General features: G+C 46.8%; 2 protein-coding genes across 2 annotated transcripts; one reads left to right on the forward strand and one right to left on the reverse strand.

The window, feature by feature from the left end:
- Positions 1-800: 800 nt before the first annotated feature.
- RHEX (regulator of hemoglobinization and erythroid cell expansion) lies at positions 801-4,436 on the forward strand. Its single transcript, XM_059933714.1, has 5 exons — positions 801-811; positions 1,043-1,143; positions 2,210-2,353; positions 3,659-3,720; positions 4,212-4,436. Exons 1-5 carry the CDS (start codon positions 801-803, stop codon positions 4,434-4,436), a joined length of 543 nt encoding a protein of 180 aa, XP_059789697.1.
- Positions 4,437-15,518: 11,082 nt separating this feature from the next.
- On the reverse strand, positions 15,519-20,559 carry AVPR1B (arginine vasopressin receptor 1B). Its single transcript, XM_059904907.1, has 2 exons — positions 19,617-20,559; positions 15,519-15,847 (listed from the first exon to the last, which is right to left on the reverse strand). The coding sequence occupies exons 1-2, from the start codon at positions 20,557-20,559 to the stop codon at positions 15,519-15,521; spliced, it is 1,272 nt and encodes a 423-aa protein (XP_059760890.1).
- Between the last annotated feature and the right edge of the window lie 3,714 nt (positions 20,560-24,273).

A 24,273-nucleotide genomic window follows, 5' to 3' on the forward strand; every position in this document is an offset into this window, starting at 1 on the left:
CTAGGACCTTGTTGCTTATCTATTTTATATATAGTAATTCGTATCTGTTAATCCCAAACTCCTAATTTATCCCTTTTCAGCACCATGTTGATGGAATTGATATGCTAATTTTTAAAATAAACATACTCATGAGGGTGGAACAGCGTCCACAGTCCTGGGCCTAAAGCCCAACGAAGGCACAGAGGGTGTGGGTGAGTGTGTGTGCATGTGTGTGTGTGTGTGTGTGTGACATTGGGCTTCTTCACAGAATCTCCCCCAGTGTGTTTGCTCCTGTTGGACCCCTTTGTGCTTCCAGCAGCAGGTAAGGCTCTGGGAGCAGAGATGAATGGTTGGGGGTGTAGGATTGGATGTAGAGCTCAAATCCAGGCCTGGCTGTACGGCCTCAGACTCCTCCCTCAGCCCTCTAGACCTCACATTGCTCCTTATAAAAGGAGGGTAGTGACATCTAGGTCACGGGATCGTGCGAATCAGGTAGGGTGGCGGGTGTGCCGGGGGCTCAACCCTGTGGCTGGCAGCGAGCGAGTACCCACCGGTTGGCAGGTGCTAATATTGTTACTGCCTATTTTGTAGATTCGAAAACTGGAATCTGGGGCGAGGAAAGCAAATGACCCTCTAGCAGCCAAGACTGCCCAGGAGTCCTGACCCACTGCCTCGCCTCTGTGGGTCTCCAGGGCAGTCCCACTCTTGGTGCTGCCTGGACACGAGGTACCCCCAGTGGTTCCATCCACGTCTCTTCCTGCTGCCCCTGAGAGAGCCCAAGCCCCTCTTGCGACCTGCGACGGCCCTGCGAGGAACTCGTCATGCTGACGGAGTGAGTGGCCGGGGAAGAGCCGGCTCAGGTTCCCATCAGGCTGATGGATGTAGCCGGCTTCCAAGTGTGCACATCACTCTCCCCGGCCCCTAAAGCCTTCCCATTTGAGAGGGAAGAGACCCAAGACGCACAGCAACACCCGCAGGCTGCCTCTGGCTCAGGGCAGGGATGGGTTTGCAGCCGTCTCGGTACCTCTGCAACCCCTAACCTGATTTCCTCGTCTCCCAACAGAGAAATGAAGGTCTGGCACGGAGTAGTGATCGCAGTGGTGTCTCTGGTACTGCAGGCCTGCCTCCTCGCAGCCGTCAACTACCTGCTCAGCAGGCGCATGGGTAACTGGCTCAACATCCTCTTCCCTCCTGGTTCCCTTCAGGGACCACTCCCGAGCCTGCAGCAAGATGAGCCCCCTTTGGAGCCCCCGAATATCACTTGAAAACCTACTTGAGGAATCCCTGGCCAGATGCCCCTTCACTCCACCAACCTCTAAGCCGGTAATCCCCACTCTGGCCCAACCTATCTGCGGCTGGGAATGATGGCTCAGAGTCCTTCCACTACCCAGACAAGCTTCTGCCTAGAGACAAGCTGCTGCGACGCTCATGAGGGTGCGCTCACTTAACCTGAGCCTGGTGAACTTCCTTCATCCCTGCCAAGGGACTTAATGTGAAGAAATGGCCTTGAATTACAACAGAAGGGCGAATGGTATGGTTAGACTAAGAGATTAGCTTAAATTCCTGAGCTGATTTGCAGTGGAAAGTAGGAAGCTCGGTCCAGGGAAGACATTACAATGAAGGAAAAAAATAAACTGCTTTGGCTGTGTTAAGACAAGGGATTGGGCAAGATGGTGTAAGTCTAAGCTACTCTAGTCAATCATTCATTCATTCATTCATTCATTTAATACAACAGGGAACAAAATAAAAATCCCTGCCCTTATGGACCTTACATTCCATGGGTAACACAGACAATAAACAAGTAAAATGTGTGTTAGGTTATGGTAAGTGCTAGGGAGAAAAAAAATGAAGCAAGGCAAGGAGATACGAATTGGATGGGGGTCAGCATCCCTGAGATGCTGACACTTGAGTCTAAACCTGAGGGAAGTGAGGAAGTGAGCCACACCTACAAAGGCCGTAAGCCAGGAGAGTTTGTTCATAACAGCAGAAGCAAAGGGGCTGGGTAGCTGGAGCTGAGGTGCGGCAGGAAGAGGAAGGAGGAGTGAGGCTCAGAGGGACTTTGGCTTTTACTCCAAGTGAGGCGAGGGGCGTTGCAGGGTTCTGAGCAGAGGCGTGCTGAGGTTTGAGGAGATCCCTCTGATCAATTTTCCCTAATGAGAGCTGTGCTCACAGATAGGATGTGCCTCACTTAGTGAACTTTCACTTTTGACTCTTGCCCTGTCCCCTCTAGCCAAGGAGAATGAGCGGATACTGAAAAAGGCCAGGCTCCAGGTCCCCAGGCCCAGCCCTGCCCACTACTGCCCACCTGCTGCCAAGGAGATGAAGGAGACTTGGGCAGAGAGAAGCACTCCTGTGCCTGAACCCCGTTACCCGCGTGAGTACAGGGGTGGGGGGAGAACTTGTCTCAAAGCTTATTCTGCTCTGTCTGGACTCCCGGGGAGCCTCCCTGCAGCAGCCCTAGTCTGTCCTGCCCAAACCACTAGCCCGAGGATTCCTCACACCCTCCCCAGTACAGGCCAAGCCAAGCCCCCATTTTCAGAAGGTTGTTCATCCTACCCAGTGGGGCAGATTGCGTTGGGTTTGTGTGGGTCTAAGTTCTTCTCTAGCTTTGGTCCTGTGTGAACGGCTGCCGCAGAGGACTGGGGGCTGTCTCTGCTCCTGTCTTTGTGAGACTATGGCATCTTTTCTTCTGCCTGCCTGTTAGTGGTGGAGCCGAGATTTCAACTGCCTCTGCCTGCCCCCAGCCATGGAATCTGGGCACTTTAATAAATCTGAGCCTTGGTGATGGTTCACATCTATATCCCCCTCCGGCAAGTGAACCAACAGGAACATCACGTGCTCGTTTTCTCTCTCTTTCCGCTTGGGAGACCCACCAGGTCACTATTTGCACAGTGGAAACTGCTGCTTCCACAGCAAGAGAGTCACTCACCAGAGATTGCTCTTTCCACTGCTTTATCTTTTGGTTGATTTGAGTTTGCTCTGTCCTTCTAAATTTTATCTTTTCAGTTGGAGAAATCTGGTTGTCAGGCTTCCTCGCCACCAAGATAAGGCCTCAATGCATGTGGGAATCAGAAGATGCCATTTGCATGAACTCACGGTCTCAATGGAAGGGGAGAGGCATGGGCCTCGCCACAACCCCTGATCCTGATGCTTCCCTGAAGCCTGGTCAGAATCAAAGACTCCATGGCTGGCAGGGACCTCAGAGATCATCGTCCAACTCTCTGTGTTACAGGGGACAAGACCAGGGCACAAAAAGGAATGTAACCTTCCTGGAGTTAGTGACAGGTTTAGATGAGAAGCTGTGCCTGTGATTTCTGGGGCCAGAGCTCTTTGCCTTGGGCCGCAGCGGCCCAGCATGCCCCGTCTACTCCCCTTCCAGCAGATAGCCCTCCCCAAGCACAGTCCAGCCTGGTGGGCTTGGTGTTACTTTTAGATGGAGCTGGACAAAGCAGCAGTGCCTGGACTCTTGGGCATGTTCCTGGTTATTTTGGGAGGCTCCCCCCTTTCTCTGTTCTATTCCTTTTTTCTCTTTGGGGGGCTCTGTATCTCTCTTCCCCACTCCTCTTTGAGTTCCTCTCTCTGCCTCTGTCTTCATCTCATTCTCCCTTCCATTGCCTCTATCCTCTCTTTACACCCTTTGGCTTTCTTTGGAAGAAGAACAGTTTCTATTTCACCCTAGATGACAGTGACACGTCCTCAGACAGCTCCGACAGCTCGGACGGCTCACCTCCCACCCACCAGGTAATGGACACTCCTAGTGATCCCAGCCCTCCATATGCAGTCTGGGGTCACCGTGGCTCCAGAGATGGGAGCAAGGAAGGAGGTGCTTCTGGAGGCATTACATCATCCTTAGGTGAGGGTGGTTGGGCTTTCATTCCCAGGCCCGTATCAGCACAGAGCATCCAAACAAAGTGGGTCTGAGTGAACTATAAAAATGAAGGTGCTAACAAGAAACCCCTTTCTCCCCATGTCCCAGTCACTGACCAGGGTCCACTCTGAGTCCTGACCTCACTTGGATTAAGTCTCCATGTCTTTCTTCCTTAAACCCATTCATTCCCACAGGCACAAGGAGCAATCTTCCTCATTGCCCTGGCCCTGCTCTCAGACACAGCTACCCGGGACCCAGGTTCTTTCCCATCCAGCCTAGGGCGAGCCTCTTTGAGTGAGAGTTGAGTACCTCCTCCAAACATGGTAGGGATCTTGACCAAATTTCTTTGCTTTTTTCCCCTAAGGCCACCAAGGATGTGAACTACACACAAGTGGTCTTTTCAGCTCCTGGAGGACGAAGAAATGACTCTGTCCTGGACTATGAGAACACAGAGGAAGCCACAGATTACATCAATGTCAAACCAAAAAGCCACAAGCCCAGTTTCTGGACTTCTGTGAACCCTGGTGTCTTTAAGCCAGTGGAATACCCAAGTGGCCATGTGAATTCTAGGCTTTTTAATGGGGTGTAGTTCCTTATGAATTCTTGCACTTATTTTGTAGGGGGACTAGTGTTTGGGGGTTTTTTTTTGACAAGGAAATAGGAGAAAAAGTATGCCTGTATGTCAGCAAGGAATATTCAGATTAGGAAGAACTTCCAGGTTAAGTATGAAAACATTGGCGCATATCAGTAGAGAAAGTGATGAAGTCTCTCTCCATAAAAAAATTTTTAAAGATTTTAATCAACTGTAGTAGAGTTCTGTTTGACAGTCTTATGATTAAATGCCTCTCTGAGCTATTTAATTATTGGCAATAAACAACTTCCTTAAAATTTTTAAATAAAACAGCAACCACAGGTTCCTCTTTTCCTCTGGCTTAACCTTGCATGCTGTTCCTTTATCAGTATTGTATCTTGCTGAGCAATCCTGCTCTGCCCTCAGAACTTTAAATAGTGCATTTGGAAAGCTCACCATTACTTAACCTTTGAATCTGCTGTTCTTAGGAAAGAAAGATGAGAGTAGTAAATGCCAACTAGCATCACAATCTAGCATCTAGCATCTCAAAAAAACTTTCCAAATTCAATCCAATAAAAATCAATATCCATTCTTGGTTTGTGGTTGTTGTTGTTTTTACTTTTACTACCAATTAGTAGTAAAAGACACTTTCTTAACTTGATTAAGAACAGCTTATCTGAAACCAGCTAATGGCATGATATTTAACTGTAAGGTCCTAGACGCAGTCCTATTAAATCATGGAACAAAGTAGGAATGTCCAAAAGCCTAACATTTCTTTACTATCTAACATTGCTCTAGAAATTCTAATCAGTGCAGTAAAACAGTTAACAAAAATAAGGCTATAATTATGGAAGAGGAGAAGTTTGTCATTGTCTGCGATATGCTAGGGAATTAACTATGTTTTAAAATTAATAAAATGCAGTTAACAATGACTAGATAAATATACAACTTACTTTTCCCAACAGCTAATTAAGACACGAAATGAAAAAAAAATTGCTCACAATAACTAAGCAAACATCTAAAAATGGAAATCCTATTATAAAGCAGAAACTAACACACCATTGTAAAGCAATTATACTCCAATAAAAATGCTGAAAAAAAAAAAAAAAAAGGAAACCCTAGAAATACTCCTAGCCAAATTCAAACCCCAGATGAGTGGCATTCAGGTCTAGAGACCATTCATTAGCTGTGCGCCATCTGCTGGCTATAAATGACCTTTCTAGCCCTGGTACTGAGGGGGTTGGGGGCGGAGGGGCAGGGCAGCTTTCATCTTCCCAGGTTCCTCTTCCCCAAGATGACCTGAAGAGATGGTTTTGAGTTTCTGGGGCTGGAAACTTTTGACACATGTCCCTACACCTTTTAGCTACCACTGTTCTTCCTCTCCTACTATTGTTTGAACATTTGTGTCCCCCACCAAAGTTATATGCTGAAATCCTAATCCAAGGTAATGGTATTGGGAGACGGGTCCTTTGGGAGGTTATTCGATCATGAGGGTGGCAACCTCCTGAATGAGATTAGTGCTCTTAGAAATCCACAGAGCTCCCAGCGCCTTCCATCATGTGAGGATACAATGAGAAATCTGCAACCCAGAAGAGGACACTCACCAACCATGCTGGCACCCTCCAAAACTATGAAAAATAAATATCTGTTGTTTATAAGCCACCCAGTCTATGGTACATTTTATGGAGCCGTAGGAACCAGGACATCTCCTTAGAAAGCTTTTCTTCTTTTTATTCTTCCAGTTTTACAGAGATATAATTGACATACAGCACTGTATAAGTTTAAGGTGTACAGCACAATGATTTGACTTACATACGTCATGAAATGATTACCACGATAAGTTCAGTGCGCATCCATCGTCTTGTATAGACACAACATTAAAGAAATAGAAAAAAATGTTTTTCCTTGTGAACTCTTTACTCTCTTAACAACTTTCACATAGAACATACAGCAGTGTGTGATAGATTTATCACGTAGTACATTGCATCCCTAGTACTTACTATCTTGTAACTGAAAGTCTGTACCTTTTGACTGCCTTTATCCAATTCCCCTCCCACAACTCCCACCTCTGATACCACAAATCTGATCTCTTTTTCTATGAGTTTGTTTGTTTGTTTTTGTAGTATAATTGACCTATGCACTATGTTAGTTCCTGTTACACAACATAGTGATTTGATATTTCTATACTTTCAAAATGATCACCCAGTCTAATCACCCTCTGTCACCATACAAAGATATTATGTATTATTCCCCACACTGTACATTTCACACCTGCAACTCATTTATTTTGCAACTGGAAGTTTGTATCTCAATCTCCCTCACTTATTTCTCCCCTCGCCTCACCCCTTCTCCTCTGGCAATGATGTGTTTGTTCTCTGTATCTATTACTCTGTTTATGTTTTGTTATGTTTGTTCATTTGTTTTGTTTTTTAGATTCCACGTATAAGTGAAATCATACAGTATTTGCCTTTCTTTGTCTGACTTACTTCACTTAACAGAATACCCTCTAGGTCTATCCATGTTGTTGCAAACTGCAAGATTTCATTCTTTTTATGGCAGAAAAAGATATACGCACTCCTATGTTCATGGCAACATTATTTGCAGTAGCCAAGATATGAAAGCAACTTAAGAGCCCATCAATAGATGAATAAAGAAGTGGCTATATAGATACATATACACATGTATACGTATATACGTGTATATATATTGTAAATGATATATCCAGTAAGGGAGATATCCATATATCTCCCTTACTGGATATATCACTTGCAAATTTCTTCTCCCATTCAGTAGACAGTCTTTTTTTAAAAATAAATTTATTTATTAATTAATTTATTTAATTTTTGGCTGCGTTGGGTCTTTGTTGCTGCGCATGGGCTTTCTCTAGCTGTGGTGAGCGGGGGCTACTCTTTGTTGTGGTGCGTAGGCTTCTCATTGTGGTGGCTTCTCTCGTTGTGGAGCACGGGCTCTAGGCGTGCGGGCTTCAGTAGTTGCAGCACGTGGGCTCAGTAGTTGTGGCTCACGGACTCTAGACCCCAGGCACAGTAGTTGTGGCACACAGGCTTAGTTGCTCCGTGGCATATGGGATCATCCCAGACCAGGGTTCGAACCTGTGTCTCCTGCATTGGCAGGCGGATTCTTAACCACTGCGCCACCAGGGATGTCCCAGTAGACAGTCTTTTCATTGATAGTTTCCTTCATGGTACAAAAACTTTTAATTTGACGTAGTCCCAATTGTTTATTTTTGCTTTTTTTTCCCTTGCCTGAGGTGACATATCCAAGAAAAATGTTACTAAGACCAATGTCAAAATGTGTACTGCCTATGTTTTCTTCTAGATGTTTTATGGTGTCAGGCCTTGCATTTAAGACTTTAGTCCACTTTGAATTTATTTTTGTGCCTGGTGTGAGAAAGTAGTCCAGTGTGATTCTTGTGCATGTAGCTGTGCAGTTTTCCCAACACCATTTATTGAAGAGGCTTTCCTTTCCCCATTTTATATTCTTGCCTTTTTTGTCATAGGCTAACCCACACTTCATATGTGTGGGTTCATTTCTGGACTCTCTATTCCAGGGGTCCCCAACCCCCAGGTCGCAGACTGGTACGGCAGACTGGTACCGGTCTGTGGCCTGTTAGGAACCGGGCCACACAGCAGGAGGTGAGCAGCGGGCGAGCAAGGAAGCTTCACCTGCTGCTTGCTCCCCATTGCTCACATTACCACCTGAATCATCGCTTGCATTACCGTCTGAACCATTGCTCACATTACTGCCTCAAACATTGCCCCCATTGCTCGCATTACTGCCTGAACCATCCTCCCACCCCTGTCCATGGAAAAATTGTCTTCCATGAAACTGGTCCCTGGTGCCAAAAGGGTTGGGTACTGCTGTTCTATTCTGTTCCATTGATCTATGTATCTGCTTTTGTGGCAGTACCACACTGTTTTGATTACTGTAGCTTTGTATTATAGTTTGAAATCAGGGAGTGTGATATTTCCAGGTTTGTTCTTCTTTCTCAAGATTGTTTTGGCTATTCAGGGTCTTTTATGCTTCCATACAAATTTTAGAATTATTTGTTCTAGCTCTGTGAAAAATGCCATTGGTATTTTGATAGAGATGGCACTGAGTCTGTAGATTGCCTTGGGTAGTATGGTCATTTTAACAATATTATTTCTTTTTTTTTTTTAAATAAATTTATTTATTTAATTTTTGGCTGCGTTGGGTCTTTGTTACTGCATGCAGGCTTTCTCTAGTTGCAGCAAGCAGGGGCTACTCTTCGTTGCAGTGCACAGGCTTCTCACTGCGGTGGCTTCTCTTGTTGCGGAGCATGGGCTCTAGGCACACGGGCTTCAGTAGTTGTGGCACACAGGCTTAGTTGCTCCGTGGCATGTGGGGTCTTCCCAGACCAGGGCTTGAACCCGTGTCCCCTGTATTGGTAGGCAGATTCTTAACCACTGCGCCCCCAGGGAAGTCCCTAACAATATTATTTCTTTCAATCCATGAGCACAGTATATTTTTCCATCTGTTTGTGTCATCTTCAATTTCTTTCATTAGTGTCTTATAGTTTTCCAAGTACAGGTCTTTTACTTCCGTAGTTATATTTATTTCTAGATATTTTATTATTTTTGATACAATTGTAAATGGGATTATTTTCTTAATTTTTCTTTCTGATAGTTTGTTGTTAGTGTATAGAAATGCAACCAATTTCTGCATACTAATTTTGTATCCTGCAACTTTTCCAAATTCATTGATGAGCTCTAGTAGTTTTTTGGTGGCATCTTTAAGATTTTCCATGTGTAGTATCATGTCATCTGCAAACAGTGACAGTTTTACTTCTTCCTTTCCAATTTGGATTCCTTTTATTTCTTTTTCTGGTCTAATTGCTGTGGCTAGGACTTCCAATACTACTTTGGTTAGAAGTGTTGAGAGTGGGCATCCTTGTCTTGTTTCAGATCTTAGAGGAAATGCTTTCAGCTTTTCAGCATTGAGCATGATGTTAGCTGTGGGCTTATCATATATGGTCATTATTATGTTGAGATATGTTCCTTCTATAACCACTTTGTTGAGAATTTTTGTCATAAAGGAATGTTAAATTTTGTCAAAAGCCTTTTCTATATCCATTGAGATGATCAAATGACTTTTATTCTTCAATTCATTAATGTGGTGTATCACATAATTTGTGGATATTGAAAAATCCTTGCACCCCTGAAATAAATTTCACTTGACCACGATGTGTGATCTTTCTAATGTATTGTTAGATTAGGTTTGCTAGCATTTTATTGAGGAGTTTTTCATCTATGTCCATTGGTGATATTGGCCTGTAATTTACTTTTTTTGTGATATCTTTGTCTGGTTTTGGTATCAGAGTGCGGCTGGCCTTGTAGCATGAGTTTGGAAGCATTCCTTTCTCTGCAAATAATTTGAGAAGGATAAGCATTAATTCTTCTCTAAATGTTTAATAGAATTCACCTGTGAAGATGTCTGGTCCTGGACTTTTGTTTGTTAGGAGTTTTTTAAATTACTGATTCAATTTCATTACTGGTGATTGGTCTGTTCATATTTTCTATTTCTTCTTGATTCAGTCATGGGAGAGTGTACATCTCTAGGAATTTGTCCATTTCTTCTAGGTTGTCCATTTTATTAGCATATAATTGTAGTAATCTCTTTTGATCCTTTATATTGCTGTGGTGTCGTTTATAACTTCTTTTTTCATTTCTGATTTTATTTATTTGGGCCTTCCCTCTCTTTTTTCTTGACGAGCCTGGCTAAAGGTTTATCAGTTTTGTTGAAGCTTTTCTTAATGGGGAAAAAGAGATTCTACTGATTAGAGAGGCAGAATGAAGACTAACCACTACCAAAGTCAACAACAATGACACCATCTTTGCAAACAGAAATAAAACCCTACTTTTTATTGATCTCTTCTAAAAAGAAAAAAAAAAAAAAAAGAGAATTCAAGAGTGTGCTGAAGAGATTCAGCAACAACACACCCAAGAGAGACTGGGCAGAGATACTGCTGAGATAGTTCCCATACCAGGAGAGGGGACAACTGCAGTAGCATGGACAGAGCACCTGCTTTCTGCAGAATTCTGGATAGGCCCTGGGAGTTAGGAGGATCAAACACAAAAATAAGACTTGAGCATGTGGATGGGGTCAAGGCATGTATGACCTAGTTGTGGGGACAGGCAAGAACATGTACAAAACAACATGTGACAAGGGAGAATTAACACAGAGCAATGAAACCAGAGCTCATCAATGTTTAAGTAGATTGAGTATAAGAATGTTAAGATCAGATGGGCCTAATCAGAAAGAAACATCTCAGAGGGAGGTGGTTTCTCACCTCAGTTTAGGAAGAAGGATGGACAATTGATGGATGGGAGAAGAGGCAGAAGGAAAGGGAGCAGGCCTGACGCAATGGAGGGACTCAATAAATTCTCCAGGGACTGACCTGAACTGAACTCAGAAGCAGTGATGATACTTGGGAGCAGGATGTTGATGTCAGAGAAAACAGAGACAAGAATGCCACTGACCACCTGATTAAGGTCAATAGTGAACTTCTGCTATGATTGGCTTCAAAAGTATGACTTTCACGGCAGGTAAGTATATCATAGAGGTTAACATTAGCACTCACCCCAGTTGCTTATAAGGGGAAGGCATTCTTGGCAATTGCTGTTTAAGAATAGAGTTGAAAGTGTGACTCCAAGTGACTTACAGAGGTTTGACTGACCATCAATGGTGCAGATGACTTAGATGACCTGATAAGTGAAGAGGAGGACTGATTTCACATCCTAAAGAGCTTGGGCCAATAAGCTGATGACTGGGGCCAGCTAACAATATGACCTGATCCTCATTGCTAGCCATGTTACTAGAAATAAAATGGCTTTTTGTTTGTGATACCTCTGTGAGCTTAAAGGGTTAGCTGCTTAAATCCGTATAAATGGTTGCCTGTACGAGTAATCACCATTTGAGGAGCACAGCTTCTGGTACAATGAAGTCACTCTCTCCCATGTTGTATGTCATCAGAACCTCCAGGGAAGAATCATGCTGCCCCACTCTGGGCTCCTCTGTGGATAAAGACTGGATAAAATCTCTCCAAAACTATCTTATACCTAGGTAGTGATAAACTGATTTGCTACTGGCAACCAGTAGAAAGTTGATTACATGCCAATGATGAACTGGGAATACACAGTAGACTAGAGTAAATGTGATCTGTCTTCCATGAATTTTTATTCTAAAGGAGCAAGCATCCAATGCTCACCATAGAACTGAAGCAGAATTCCATGAGGGACACTAACTTATTGGCCAGCAAGACCCACAGGGTGAGGAGGTATTTTATGCTCAACATCAGTGGGATATTTGCTCTCAGATCAGGACAGTCTTCCTGGTCCAGAGGGGCCTCAAGAGGCCTTCTTACCCAAGCCCCTGGCCTCTAAACTAAACACATTATAATTTCATCATTGAGGTCCTCTACCTCCCTCATACACTCACCCTTTCAGGAAGGAATTTCTATACTCAGGCTCTTACCCTGCAGAAGAAACCTCTTGTTCTTTGCCCCTCCTTGCCAAATACATCCTCTGTGAACTTAGACGAAAAGAACTGCACGTCCAAGTATCTCAACAGAGCTGGTCAAATGAGAGATCAAGACTCTAGAACTTGAGGGAAAGTTAGTATGGCATAAGAACTGGAAGACCCATGTGACTTTCCCAGTAGGTCCCTGTGGGTCATTACTGCTTCAGACACACTTTCAGCTCCACACTGCCACCATGTGGCCCCAGGGCAAATCCCAGGTCACTCTTGTCTCCTTTTCCCTCTTAAGTGAATGTAAGGGTACCAAGGTGGCTCCCCGCCCCTCAACCTTCCCCTTGGCCCTGTCCTGTTCAAGGAGATCACAATTTTATTTTAGCTTACATATTCCATTGTCATTGCTCATAGGAAACAAAGATGCCCAGAAATCTCCTGGTTATTAAGTAGTTGTATTGGTCAATTTCAACCACATGTCTGGGTTCTGGACCCAGGAGTGAGTTGCTGTGGCCTAGGCTGAGGCTATAGCCCCTCGATAGATAAAATACCTATTTACATACAAAACACAGAGTCATCTGCAAAATTACTGGCCTATACCAAACAACATAAAAAACCATTCTGAGAAATGCCCACAGTCAAGCAATTAACCTCCTCCTTCCATCTTCTGCCCTGCCCACCCCCCAGACCCCTGCTCCCACATGGGTTCCATGTGACTGAAGTACTGTATTTCACAGAGTCCACAGGAAGGCATAAACATTTTACAAAATTGCTCAGCCCAGGGACAGTATCGCTCAGTTTTTCCTGGGGTGAGCTGTCAGAAATGAGATTGACCCAGAGAGCACGGGACCTCCTTCTTGCTTCCCACAAGGCCCACCTCCCTGGACCCTAACCAAGGCCCTGGCACTGGCTCTGAATGCCTGTGAGAGCTTCCTACAGGGACTGCAAAAGCCATCATTCATAGATCCAGACAGGATCCTGCCATTTCCTTCAGGAGCCTCCTGGAATAGGCTCCTGAAGCCCCCAGCCCAGTGTCCAGCTGTTCCCCACTGGCCTCATCATAGGACAGCACTAGCTTTCTGGAAAAGGTCAATTGCAGCCTTTCCATGGGAGGAAGAGGGAGGGCCCCAAACCACCACCACAAGTAAATCTGCCCTCATGTGATGCAAAGCTGGAAATATAATAGTGGGATTATGTGCTACTCTTTGCTATAGAAGGTAGAGTAGGCATGGAAGGGGCTCTAGCCAATCTTGATTCCAGGTCTCTTCTCGCCTCCCTACTATAGAGTCTCCTGGGCCCAGTGCCCTGGAAGTCACCCACTGGATGCAATCCCGAGCCAGGCCACTATCTTCTCTAACGTCAGTAGGGTGTTGTATAGTCTACAGCCTCACATCCGTGCCCTCCCAACAAGGCGGGCATCGTTATTTCTATTTAACAAATGAGGTGCCTGTTGCTCAGAGAGATTGGATAACTTGCCCAAGTTCAAACAGGTAGAAAAGAGGTGAGATCAGGACTCAAACCCAGGTTTGGGGGTACAAGGCCGGTATCCCTTGTACCTCCCAGTCATCGTGATGAGCAAAGATTTACTGAGTACCTCCTATGGGCACCAGGGTCAGGAACTGTGGTCTGAAGTGGAAGCAGAGGAAGGAGCAACTTCAACAGCTCACGCTGGCATGGGAGGCTCCTCAGCCCAGCTCCATCAGGACAGATGGACAGGGAAGAAGTGGTTGGATGTCAGGGACTGACATTAGCAACAGGGTGCAGTGAAGAGAGACAGTGGGTTCCCACATCCACCTTGAGCCTTGGTCTCATTAGGGTTCTGTGTCCCGCTCTCCACTTCTCTAGTATTGAAGGGCTGGGGTGCTTTGTTCACTCACAACACTCAGCTTAGGTTCTTTTCTCTTAAGGAAGCCTAATGAGACTTCTTAGAGGTAAGTGGCCTCTTAAAGAAGTGTATCCCCAAAGCCACAGTCACTCCTCAAAACTTCCCTAGGAGTGGAGGGCAGAGAGTGACTGCTCCCTAGAGCGCTCTCAGGAGCTCTTAATTATATCAGCAATCCCTACATTAGTAGGGGTTCATTCATGTGTTTAGTATAGTTCAAGAGTTTACAAACCACCTGCACACACACAGTCCTATTTGACCCTCATAATGAAGAAAGCAAGGCCATTGGTGGTGGCATGGTGGTAGAACCAGGACCCAGTTCTCCTGACTTCAGCTGATGGTCTTTCCACCATCAAGACCATCGCTTTGATTAGAACCAGAATCATGGTGGGGAGATTATCCCATGGGGGATAATGAGGAGCAGGACAAAGCCTCAGATTCTATCTGCCAGGCTCTCTTGGCATCAGCATCACAGAACTGAGGGCAAAAGCGGAGAGTACGGCCAAGACAGGAACCAAAGTCACCAGAATTGAGTCAAAGGGCATAAATGTCATTGTCATGAAAATATAACAATTCTTCCAGAGCCTATTGGTTAGAACGTCCTTAGAGAATGCTTCTCCAGTCTTGCAAAGTCATGAAAGTTTCAATCTGGGAAACACCTTAGAGATCAACTCTGTTCTACAGGTGAGGAGCTGAGGCCCAGAGAGGGAGGTGACTTGCCCAAGGTCATACAGATACCCCACGGCAGAGCCGAGTTTCCAGTCCTGGGCTCCTGATTTGATCACGGCAAGCATGTGATTCGTGTGGAAGCTTTGAAGAGCCTCAAACAAATCCAGAGCCATGATTAAGTCACACTTTCTCAAAGGATGTCTCCTCTGTGCATCCCCAAGAGGCAGGAGCCATGTGGACCCCTTGAGGGGAGGAGGGAGAGCGACCAATCCCTGCTGCCTCCGAGGCTTCCTCCCACTCGGAATTTTATTGTGACCGTTTTCATCTCCTCCTTTCCTCACTCTTTCTTCTCACGCTCACCCCCCGTTGGTCATTCCACTGAGAATATGCAATACTTTGCCCCGTCACCCACCCTAACTCTAAACGAGGTGCGTGGGCAGAAGAGAAGTAGCGCTTGCAGAGTTTTTACCAGTTACCAGGTGTTGTGCTAACCCTGCATTTCCCTTCGGTAGACAGGTGGGCATAGCAGGCGAAGCCCTCACACCTATTCACTTTCTTCATTAAACAATCCTCTCTCTGCCAAAAAAAAACCCAAAAAACAAAAACTCAGGATGCAAACAGGGTCCTTCTCGCAGGTTTTCACTCCTTCCCTCTCCTGGTTGAACTGGGATGCACTAGTCAGGTTAGGATGGGACAAACCAGATAGGAGACCAGCCTCTGAGTCCCTGCTGCCTGTGGACCCCCAGACAGGACAGCCCTAGGCCTTTCAGATCTGGGGCACCACATCTACCACACGTGTGGTTCCCAGACACCCTGTGAATATGGCAGGATCAGGGAAGCAGACAGTCTGCTTCTCCCTGACTCCCAGCATGTGAGATTGGTAGCAAACGACGGCAGCTGTGTAACCAAGAGTAGGAGCAGCCATTCTGGCCTCCTCGCCCTGCCTCAAACTGGGCTCCCCTAACTCCAGCCCTGTGCTCCCAGCACTTACACCCAGTGCTGAGATGGGTAGAGGCCCTCTGCCACACTCTGGGGAGCGTTCCCTAAAAGATGCTGGTCTCGGTGATGGTGTCCCTGTCCACCTGCTCTTCGCCCTTCAGTGGGTCTTCGGGCCCCGGCCTCTGGCTGAGTCTGGGGCTGAGGCTGAGGGTGGGGAGGACACTGGAGCAGGTCAGAAGCATGGCGCGGCGGCTGGATGGGCTGCCGCTGGAGAGCTGCCTGCACATCCTGGGCCCCGGCCCCCCGCAGCAGGCCAGACGGCAGAGGGAACGCGGCCACAGGTGGCCGTTGAAGCCCATGTAGATCCAGGGGTTGCAGCAGCTGCTGAGGTTGCCCAAAAGCATGGAGATGGTGAAAGACACATTGGTTGAATCTGCCGAGAGAGAAGCACAAGAATTTCAGAGCTTGAAGGGACCTGGGAGAGAGTCCCGGTCCCTACTGAATGGAGAAGGAAATTGAATCCCAGAGAGGACCTGGGACTCACGTGGGGTTCTGTAATTAGAAAGGAACAAAGCTGGGGCATGAACCTGGGACTCCTGACTCCAGAGTCTTGCCTCACTGATTTATTTGTTCGTTTTGTACTACAGGGTGACGACAGGATCCGAGGCTTGCTCTGAGTTGACTTTTAGAGGTGCCAACATAGTCCGGGACAGGACCGGCCCAAATAGGAGACACTGTCTTTGTTCCAAAACCTCGATCTTGAATCCCCTAATGGATGTACAGCTAGGATGAAGCAACTTCTATAAAACATACAGGAAAAATAACCATGATTCTAGCCAGGTTCAGGCACACCTCCATCCCCACTTATGTCATAGATTCGGGTGCACATTGCCTCCCGAATTCTGTCCTCCTTGACCCCTAGGGGTCAGTCCCAGTCATTCTGTCATTCAGTCATTTTGCATGTGAGTATCGACTGTGCCAGGTCAGTGATAGGGACCTGGTAGGGCGATCAGTGGAGCCTGACAGCCCCACAGGTCCCATGATGTCATCTCCAGCTGTGCACCTTCTAGGTACAGGGCGTCCAGGCATCCCGTTCCAGACCAGTACTTGTTCTCTGTCATCAGAAATTACATCCAAAGAATGCACCATCCTTGGCGGGTGGGGGAGCTAATTTCTCTCTTGGGCAGTCAAAATGTGAGATTTCAAAGACTCTGATAAGATTTCTTCCAGATACAATACTCTTTCTGAAAATGGAATGAAACTTCTCATGACAACAGGAAAGCTGCTGGGATGGGCCCCGTCCTCCTGCTAGATGCACCACGGCTACAGCTATGGCGTGGGTTGCATACTGAGTTACCCTGCTCTTCAGTGGAGGCTGTAGAATCGCTGAGCACAATGCTTAAGCTGGAAGGAACCTTAGAGTTGGAATCACCAAATACAACGTCAGAGCTGGAAGGAACCTTAAGGGTTATGGCATAGACTTGAACCTAGGTCTTCCCTCTTCAAAGCAGCCATCCTGCACCCTGCCACCATTTCAACCAACAAACTCAAAGGCAAAGCTCAAGTGCCTGCTCTGTAAAGCACCATGAAATCTTCCCATACCCAGATTTCTCGTGCGCCTCTCCCGAGGGTATGCTCTCCAGTGCGGTACTCATAGCCCAAGAGAAGGGAAGATACAGGGTCAGAATGTTTGAGAGAAGGCTTGAATCATAGAGTTAGGAAGCTGAAGGCACCTGGGCCTGGATGGGCAGGTCTAGGGCACAGAAGTGAGGGCAAGGAGGGAGCATCTGTAAGTGGAGGAGGGACCATCTTCAGCAACAAGCACAGCCTCCTTCAGGCTTGTCTGGGTTCTGGCCTGCTCCCCAGTTAACTTAATACCCAGGGGCTGCAGAAGACTTGGGAAGTTGCTTTGGCTAAGGGGTGGTATTCATCCTGTCTGCTCCATCGACATATATATGTAGTGCCTAGACTAGGCCAGAGACTTAGGGGTTCCAGAAGTTTCTTCACTTGGGAAGCATCTGTTTGATGTGGCCCTGTCTGAGCCAGGCCCAGTGCAGCGGCTGGAGATGGGCCCGGAGCACTGGAGTCTGCAGAGGCTTCACCTCTCAGCCCCCGAGGGCAGATCCACTGCTAGTCCTGGCCAGCTGCTGCACTGCATTCTGACGGAAGCTCAGCCGACAGTCGGGGGCAGGGCCAAGGGCAAGGGTACGGACAGCTTCTCACCAAAGACTCAGGGACAGGCGGCCAGGAGGCTAGTTTGCTGTGGAGGGAAACTGAGTGTACTGGAAAGTAAGTCTAAAGTAATGAATGTCAGCCCGACTCAGAGGTCCCAGAGGGCTTCCAGTTTTCTGAGGGAGCACATTTTCTGAGGGATACTTAGTTCCTGTACTTCATACTCAGTGAGGCTCTTGGTAAGTGGTAAGTCACTGTATACATGGGTCTCTGGGACAGGCTGATGATGACAGTGAGTACAGCAGGCGAGCAGGAAAGCCTGCACTGGCTGAACGGCAGGATCCCCATCTTCTTGTAGGTTCCTTGGTAAAGGGGTGAATGGCCTTCTCACCCCTGGTGCCATCAGCTCAGCTGTGATTGTTGGGAATAAAGCCATGCCACGGTTAAAGCTTGGCCCATGAAGACCTTGATTACATTCCTGGCTCCATCTCTTACTAGCAGTGGCACTTCAGACCAGTTATTTCACCTCTCTGAGTCTCAGGTTACTCAGATGTAGAGAAGGTCACCCCGAAGTAGCACAAGGCCTGAATGTGTTTGGCACTAGAAAGCCCTCCTTCCTTCTATTCTGTGCTTGACTAGAGCAGGGAGGTCCTTACAGGTGGTTAGGATTAATACGCTCATTGCTTTAAGGGTAATTTATAAATAGTCTCTGGTCCAGATTGGTGTCTGAAAGGTGGTTAAGAAGGGGTATGACGGGACTGTGAGAGTTCAGTATTGCTGTCACACTTCTCTCACAGAGTTGTGTTAACAACATGAACAGCCTTCCACTTACTTCATCTCTCCAGAAAAACAAAGCATTTGGCTTAAGTGTGTCCTAGGATGAGCAAAATGAGATTAGAAACAAAAGCACAGGGAAGGGGGACCACTCCCTAAGAGCTGGTAGGAAGTGATAGCCAGGGTCTGCTGGCCAGTGAACCCTCAGGAAGCTTCCAGAGGAAACTGTGCACAGGGCTTCCCTAGGGCAGTCACATGCTGCACCCATTATATACCCCGAGCTGTGCATAAGATGTGATGCACTGCAGAGGACACAGTCACCCCTCTTCACAGACTTGTCTCCCACTTAGGGGAGCAGGAACAGATGTCTTTGAATACCTCTCTCCAACATTTTGGGTGCCCAGACACCGCGTCTACCTTTCTGAGGACAAGTTCACCCCCAAATGGCCTGACCATCTGGCAGTGTCTAAAACTTAGGAGGCTGCCATCTACCTCACTCCAAAAAATGACCAGAACAAGGCCTTCTATGTGCCAACCGGAACACAGTCCCATTTTGTTTTTCACGTAGGAGGAAGGGCCCTCTCCTCATCACTTTCAGCCAGGGTTATGGGGGCGTGGGGGGCAGAAGGATGTAGTTGAGGGAAAAAACGAGGAGGCACCAGGTTTGGGTCCTACTTTTCACTTTGCTGTGTGGCCTTGGGCAAGTCATGTTTTCTCTCTGAGCCTCTGCTTTCTCATTAGCAAGACAAAAGTGTTGAACTTGAAATTTCAGGGTTGTGCACCGAGGCTAATTCATTGAAAGTGGCTGTTGAGAAGGAGTTCAACATCATGTTCAGTTGCAGGGGGGAAGAGTGCTGAGAGATGTAGTTCATGGGCCACAAATTGCCATCCTGGATGGAATCATTTGAAAATCCCTTTCAAACATCTAGCAAACTGTGAGTTGCTCGGCCAAATCTACTAATGGTCATATATTTTTAGGGCCAAATAGTATTTTAAAATGTTTACATTAGTTACCAAAATTTTAAAATATGGAAATTCACGCAAAAGATACTCACATGGCATCTTTTGGCTGGAAGGGAGTTGCAGCTGTCCCTTTTTACATGGGACAGGCATCATCTTTCCTAACTGCTTCACTTATTTGTTACCTATGTGGCCTTGTGAGCCATTGTGACCCTGTCCTAATACTCTTGTGCTCTCCTCTCCGCATTTTTCCACCTCATGCTCCCACACCACCCCTCACCAGACCACACACTTGCCTTCATCAGGGGCATTCTCGTCCCACACAGACCACATCTGGACGCTGAAGAAAGGCGCCCAGCAGGCGATGTAGGCCAGCACAATGACGAAGGTCATCTTCACAGTCCGGATCTTGGCCCGTGAGATGGTGCTGGTGCTGCTGACCCGGGATGGCAGCCCCCGTGTGGCGGCAGCTGGTGCAGAAGGAGGTGAGGGCCGGTTCCAAGTCCTCCAACCCCCTCCTTCTACCTTCCAGGCCCCGGTCTTGACTTTTAGGTTCTTACAGATTTCATGGCAGATGAGGCTGTAGCAGGCCGTGAGCATGGCCACAGGCAGGATGAAGATGGCCAGGGTGGTCCAGGTGATGTAGGCCCGTGGCCCCCAAGGAAATCGGAAGTCTGCCCAGCAGTCCAGCACTCCAGAGCCCTGGATCACCTCTCGTAAAGAAAAAATGAAGACTTGAGGGAGGCTGAGGATGGCAGCCAGCAGCCAAGGAGCTGCAATGAGAGGGTAGGTGGACCGGCTGGGCTGCTGGAGGCTGCACAGGGGGTGACAAACGGCCAGGTAGCGGTCAAGCGTCATGGCCAGCAGCATGTAGGTGGAGGCGAACATGCTGAGCACCTGCAGGTACTTGATGGCCCGGCAGAGGGGGTCGGGGCCCTGGAAGCGGTAGGTGATGTCCCACAGCAGCTGGGGCAGCACCTGGAAGAGCGCCACGCCCAGGTCCGTCAGGGCCAGGTGCAGCACGAACAGGTGCATGCGGGAGCGCTTGCGGCCGGGCTGCCCCACCGTCAGCAGCACAGTCAGGTTGCCCCCTGTCGCCAGCACCAGGACAGTGGCCAGGACGCCGATCTCCACCTTGGCCAGCTCCTCATCCCGGCCCAGCCAGGGTGTGGTGGCATTGGGGACAGAGAGGGTGCTCCCGGGCGTGGGGCTGGTGATCCAAGGAGGCCCCGGATCCATGGTGGACGTTTCTGGGAGGGAACGGGAGGAAGGAGAGGGATGGATGGAGAGTGTGAGTGTGAGTGGAGAGGTTGGTTGAAGGAGATGGAGTGGGGAGGGGAAGTTTTAAGATGGAAAAAAGGAGAAGGTTGGGGATGACCGGGAAAAGGCTGAAACTGGGTGGAAATCGTTAAGAAGATGGGGGTAGAGAGGACGATGGAGAATGAGATAAGGAAGGAGAAGATGCTGATCCCAGAGAGGGGAGGGGGAACCCAGGAGCGAAGGGAAGGAGGGGTCAGGGAGGCAAGGTGTCAGGAAAGGAAGAATGGATGAGGCTGTGCACGGTGAGGCCTCTGGAAGGGAAAGAAGGCTGGGGCAGCTGGCACCACTCCCAAATCCACCCCAAATTCACTCTCTCCAAACTTTTCTGGAAGCGGAAAGCGGATGTCCCTAAGCCTGCTTGGAGGCGCGCTCCCGGCCATCGGTGTCGCCCACCGGCCTGGAAGCCCCAGCCGAGCCCACGCGCCCCGGCCGGCGTGCGGCGACCAGCGGCAGCTGGAGCGCAGAGGCTCGGCCGAGCGAGTTTTATGCTCTAGCGCAGCCCGAGCGCAGCGGCCCCTCGGCGCGCCGGTTGGCTCCTGCAGAGGAGGGCGGGGTGACACCCACAGGAGGAAGGACCGAGAGCCTGGGTGGAGGGGTGGGGGTAGGTGTCGGGGGAGGGTCCTGGAGGAGGGACAGAGGGGCGGTGGACCAGGGACAGGGAGCCAGAGAAGCGGACGAGGCGAGCAAGCGCTCACCAGCCGGCGCGACCCACGGACCCTCAGACGGACAGATAACCTCATCTTGGCTCGCACCTGGAACCCCCGGACTGTCTCCCGAGACAGGTGCACACCCGGGGGACGGGTGGTGGCCACCCACCTATGTGGGGACTCCAAGGCTGCCTGCTCTGTTGGGTCCCTGAACGGGGCTCCCCGTTAGCCCAGAACGGTCCAAAATCTGCAGGGGTGGCCAGGTGGGCGAGGCAGGGCCCCAGACGGAGCCCTCGGCCCTTGGGGGTGACGTCTGACCACAGACTCTGGTGGAGACTTGGAGCCATAAAGGGGGGGAAGAAAATGCGAGGATGTGTTTGGAGAGGAGTCAGTGGTGGTGACGGGAGAGAGGTGGGGGTGGGAGCAGTTAGACCTGGAGTCCTGGGCTTCAGGGGAAGGTTTAACCCCCAGCCTCCCCCGGAGTCTTTCACCAGCAGTAGCCTCAAGGCAGTTAACCACCCTGTGAGGTAGAAGACTGAGGCCGCATAAGTCATGTGACTTGCTCTAGAAGATCACAGAACTAGTAAAGCAGTAGAGGCAGGACTAGACCCAGCGCAGTGTGCTTTTCCCAGAGCAGCCTTGACTAACAGCCAGTGTGTGAGAGGCACTGGAGCAATAAAAATAGACCCCCAGGGCCCAGAGGAAGCTTAGAACTCAGCGGAGAAAGTAGTGCGTGGTAGTGGTTGTGGAATTCACTTTGTTTTTAGTACACATAGGAGGTGGATTGTTGGGACTCTCCAGAGCAGATTAGAAGTGCCTTAGGAGTGACGATAGCATCGTCTACCACCCTCAGAAAGGCCAGGACCCATCATCGTACCAGAGGTCCCCTTGTCTTGCCTTATAATCAAACCAGACCCCCATTTACAGTGTCATCCACCCACCCACACACCCAATTAACATCACTTTTTGAAGAGTCTCTGTCCTGAACAGCCCACACATTCATCTCCACTTCATCCCACTCCACAGTTCAAACACTCACCATTTCTCACCTAAAATACCCTAGCATCCTCCTCTTGTGCTCTGCAGCCCAAGCCCCAACTTCTCAAGGATTTTGCTCTTTATGAATAATTATTTTAAGTCTCTCTACTGGATCACTCCCATCGGCAGGCAAACAAACTCTACTGCTGAGCATTTAAAAAACATATATATAACCCACCTCAGTCACTGGACCCCGACCTCCAGCTGTTATAATCTCTTCCCCTTGACGGCAAAACTCAAAAGGGCTGTCATTTCTTGATGTATTCATTTAAAATTATATATATTTAAACATATGTTTTAAAATGTTACATATTGCATAAGTGATATCATACTACATATACTATTCTGGAACTTGCTTTTTAAATTCTACTTTATTTTTGAGATCAGTCCATGATAATAATAGGTCTAGTTTATTCACATTCGAGTATGTGAATATAAAACATTTTATTTATTCAGTGCCCTATTTTTATAGTTTAGGTTATTTCCAGCGGTTTTTTTTTTCTATTTATTTTTTAATACTGCAATGAACATTCTTATATATGTGTCTTTGTGTTCGTGTGTGAGAATTTCTCTCAGGTGTACATAGAGAAGTATATGCTTGATATCAATATTGTTGTGTCATACAATGTATGAATTTTCAATTTGATAGGACCATATCTTAAATCTTAAATATTTTATCTCTAAATTTGTTCTACTGATTTATTCTCCCCCCCAGCTGCATTTGAGTTTCTCATCATCCTCACAGCCAGACTTTTTAATTTTCACCTATCTGATAAGTATAAAATAGCATCTCATGTTGCTTTTAGTTTCTATTTCTCTGATTACTAAGTATTTTGAGTGTCTTGCCATGTATTTATTTACTGTTTGGATTTCCTCTTCTGTGAGTTGTTCATATCCTCTGCACAATTTTTTATTAGGTAGTTTTTCTTATCAGTTTGTAGGAAATCTCTATATGTTCTGATATGAATCTTTTATGTATTCTGAGACGTTGCAGATATCTTCTCTAACCTGTCACTTATCTTTTAATTTTATTTATGGGGTCATTTGTTACAAAGAAAGTTTAAATTTTAATGAAATCAATATTTTCTTTTATCATTTCTGCTTTTTGTGTCTATCTCAAGGACAGAGATCCCGTATTTTTTTCTAACACTTTTAACATTTGTTTTTCACTTTTATCATTTCTGCTTTTTGTGTCTATCTCAAGGACAGAGATATCCCGTATTTTTTTCTAACACTTTTAACATTTGTTTTTCACTATTTAGGTCTTTAATCCATTCAGAATTCATTTTGGGTATCTGTGAGGTAAGAATCTAACTTCGTTTTTTTTTTTTTTTCCCACATGGCAAACCAATTACTCAATTTATTGAGTACTCCATCATTTCCCACTGTCAGCTGTATAATATATTGAGTTTCAAAATATGTATAGGGCTATTTCTGGGGTCTCTGGTCTGTTCCATTGTTTTATTTTTCTGTCCCTGCTCTAATATTTCACTGTTTTAGGTACTAAAGCTTTATAATAAACCTTAATATATAGTAAAAAAGCAAGCCTCCCTTTTGCTCTTATTTTCAAAATGGTTTTCACCAGTTTGAAATTGTGAAGTTTGGTATCAGTTTGTCTAGTTCCACAAAAATTTCTGTTGAGCTTTTGGTTAAAAGCATTGAATTTTGAGAATAATTTGGGGGAGAACTGACATATTTATGATTTTATTCAGATCTATTTTTATGTCCTTCAGTAATATTTTATACTTTTCTTCATAAATGTTTTCCAAACTTTTTTTTTTTTTTTAAAGTTAAATTTTGTTGTATATGAGGCAGTTTATGTTACTATAGATATGGTGTTATTTTTTAATAGATTTTAAGAGCAACTAAGGTACTTTGAATAATACAGAATCAGGAATTTTAGAACAAAGTGATTTTAGAAATCAGGTAATCTAGTCATTGTCATGTT

Source organism: Balaenoptera ricei, chromosome 1 (assembly GCF_028023285.1).
Source record: "Balaenoptera ricei isolate mBalRic1 chromosome 1, mBalRic1.hap2, whole genome shotgun sequence".
Classification (NCBI taxonomy): domain Eukaryota; kingdom Metazoa; phylum Chordata; class Mammalia; order Artiodactyla; family Balaenopteridae; genus Balaenoptera; species Balaenoptera ricei.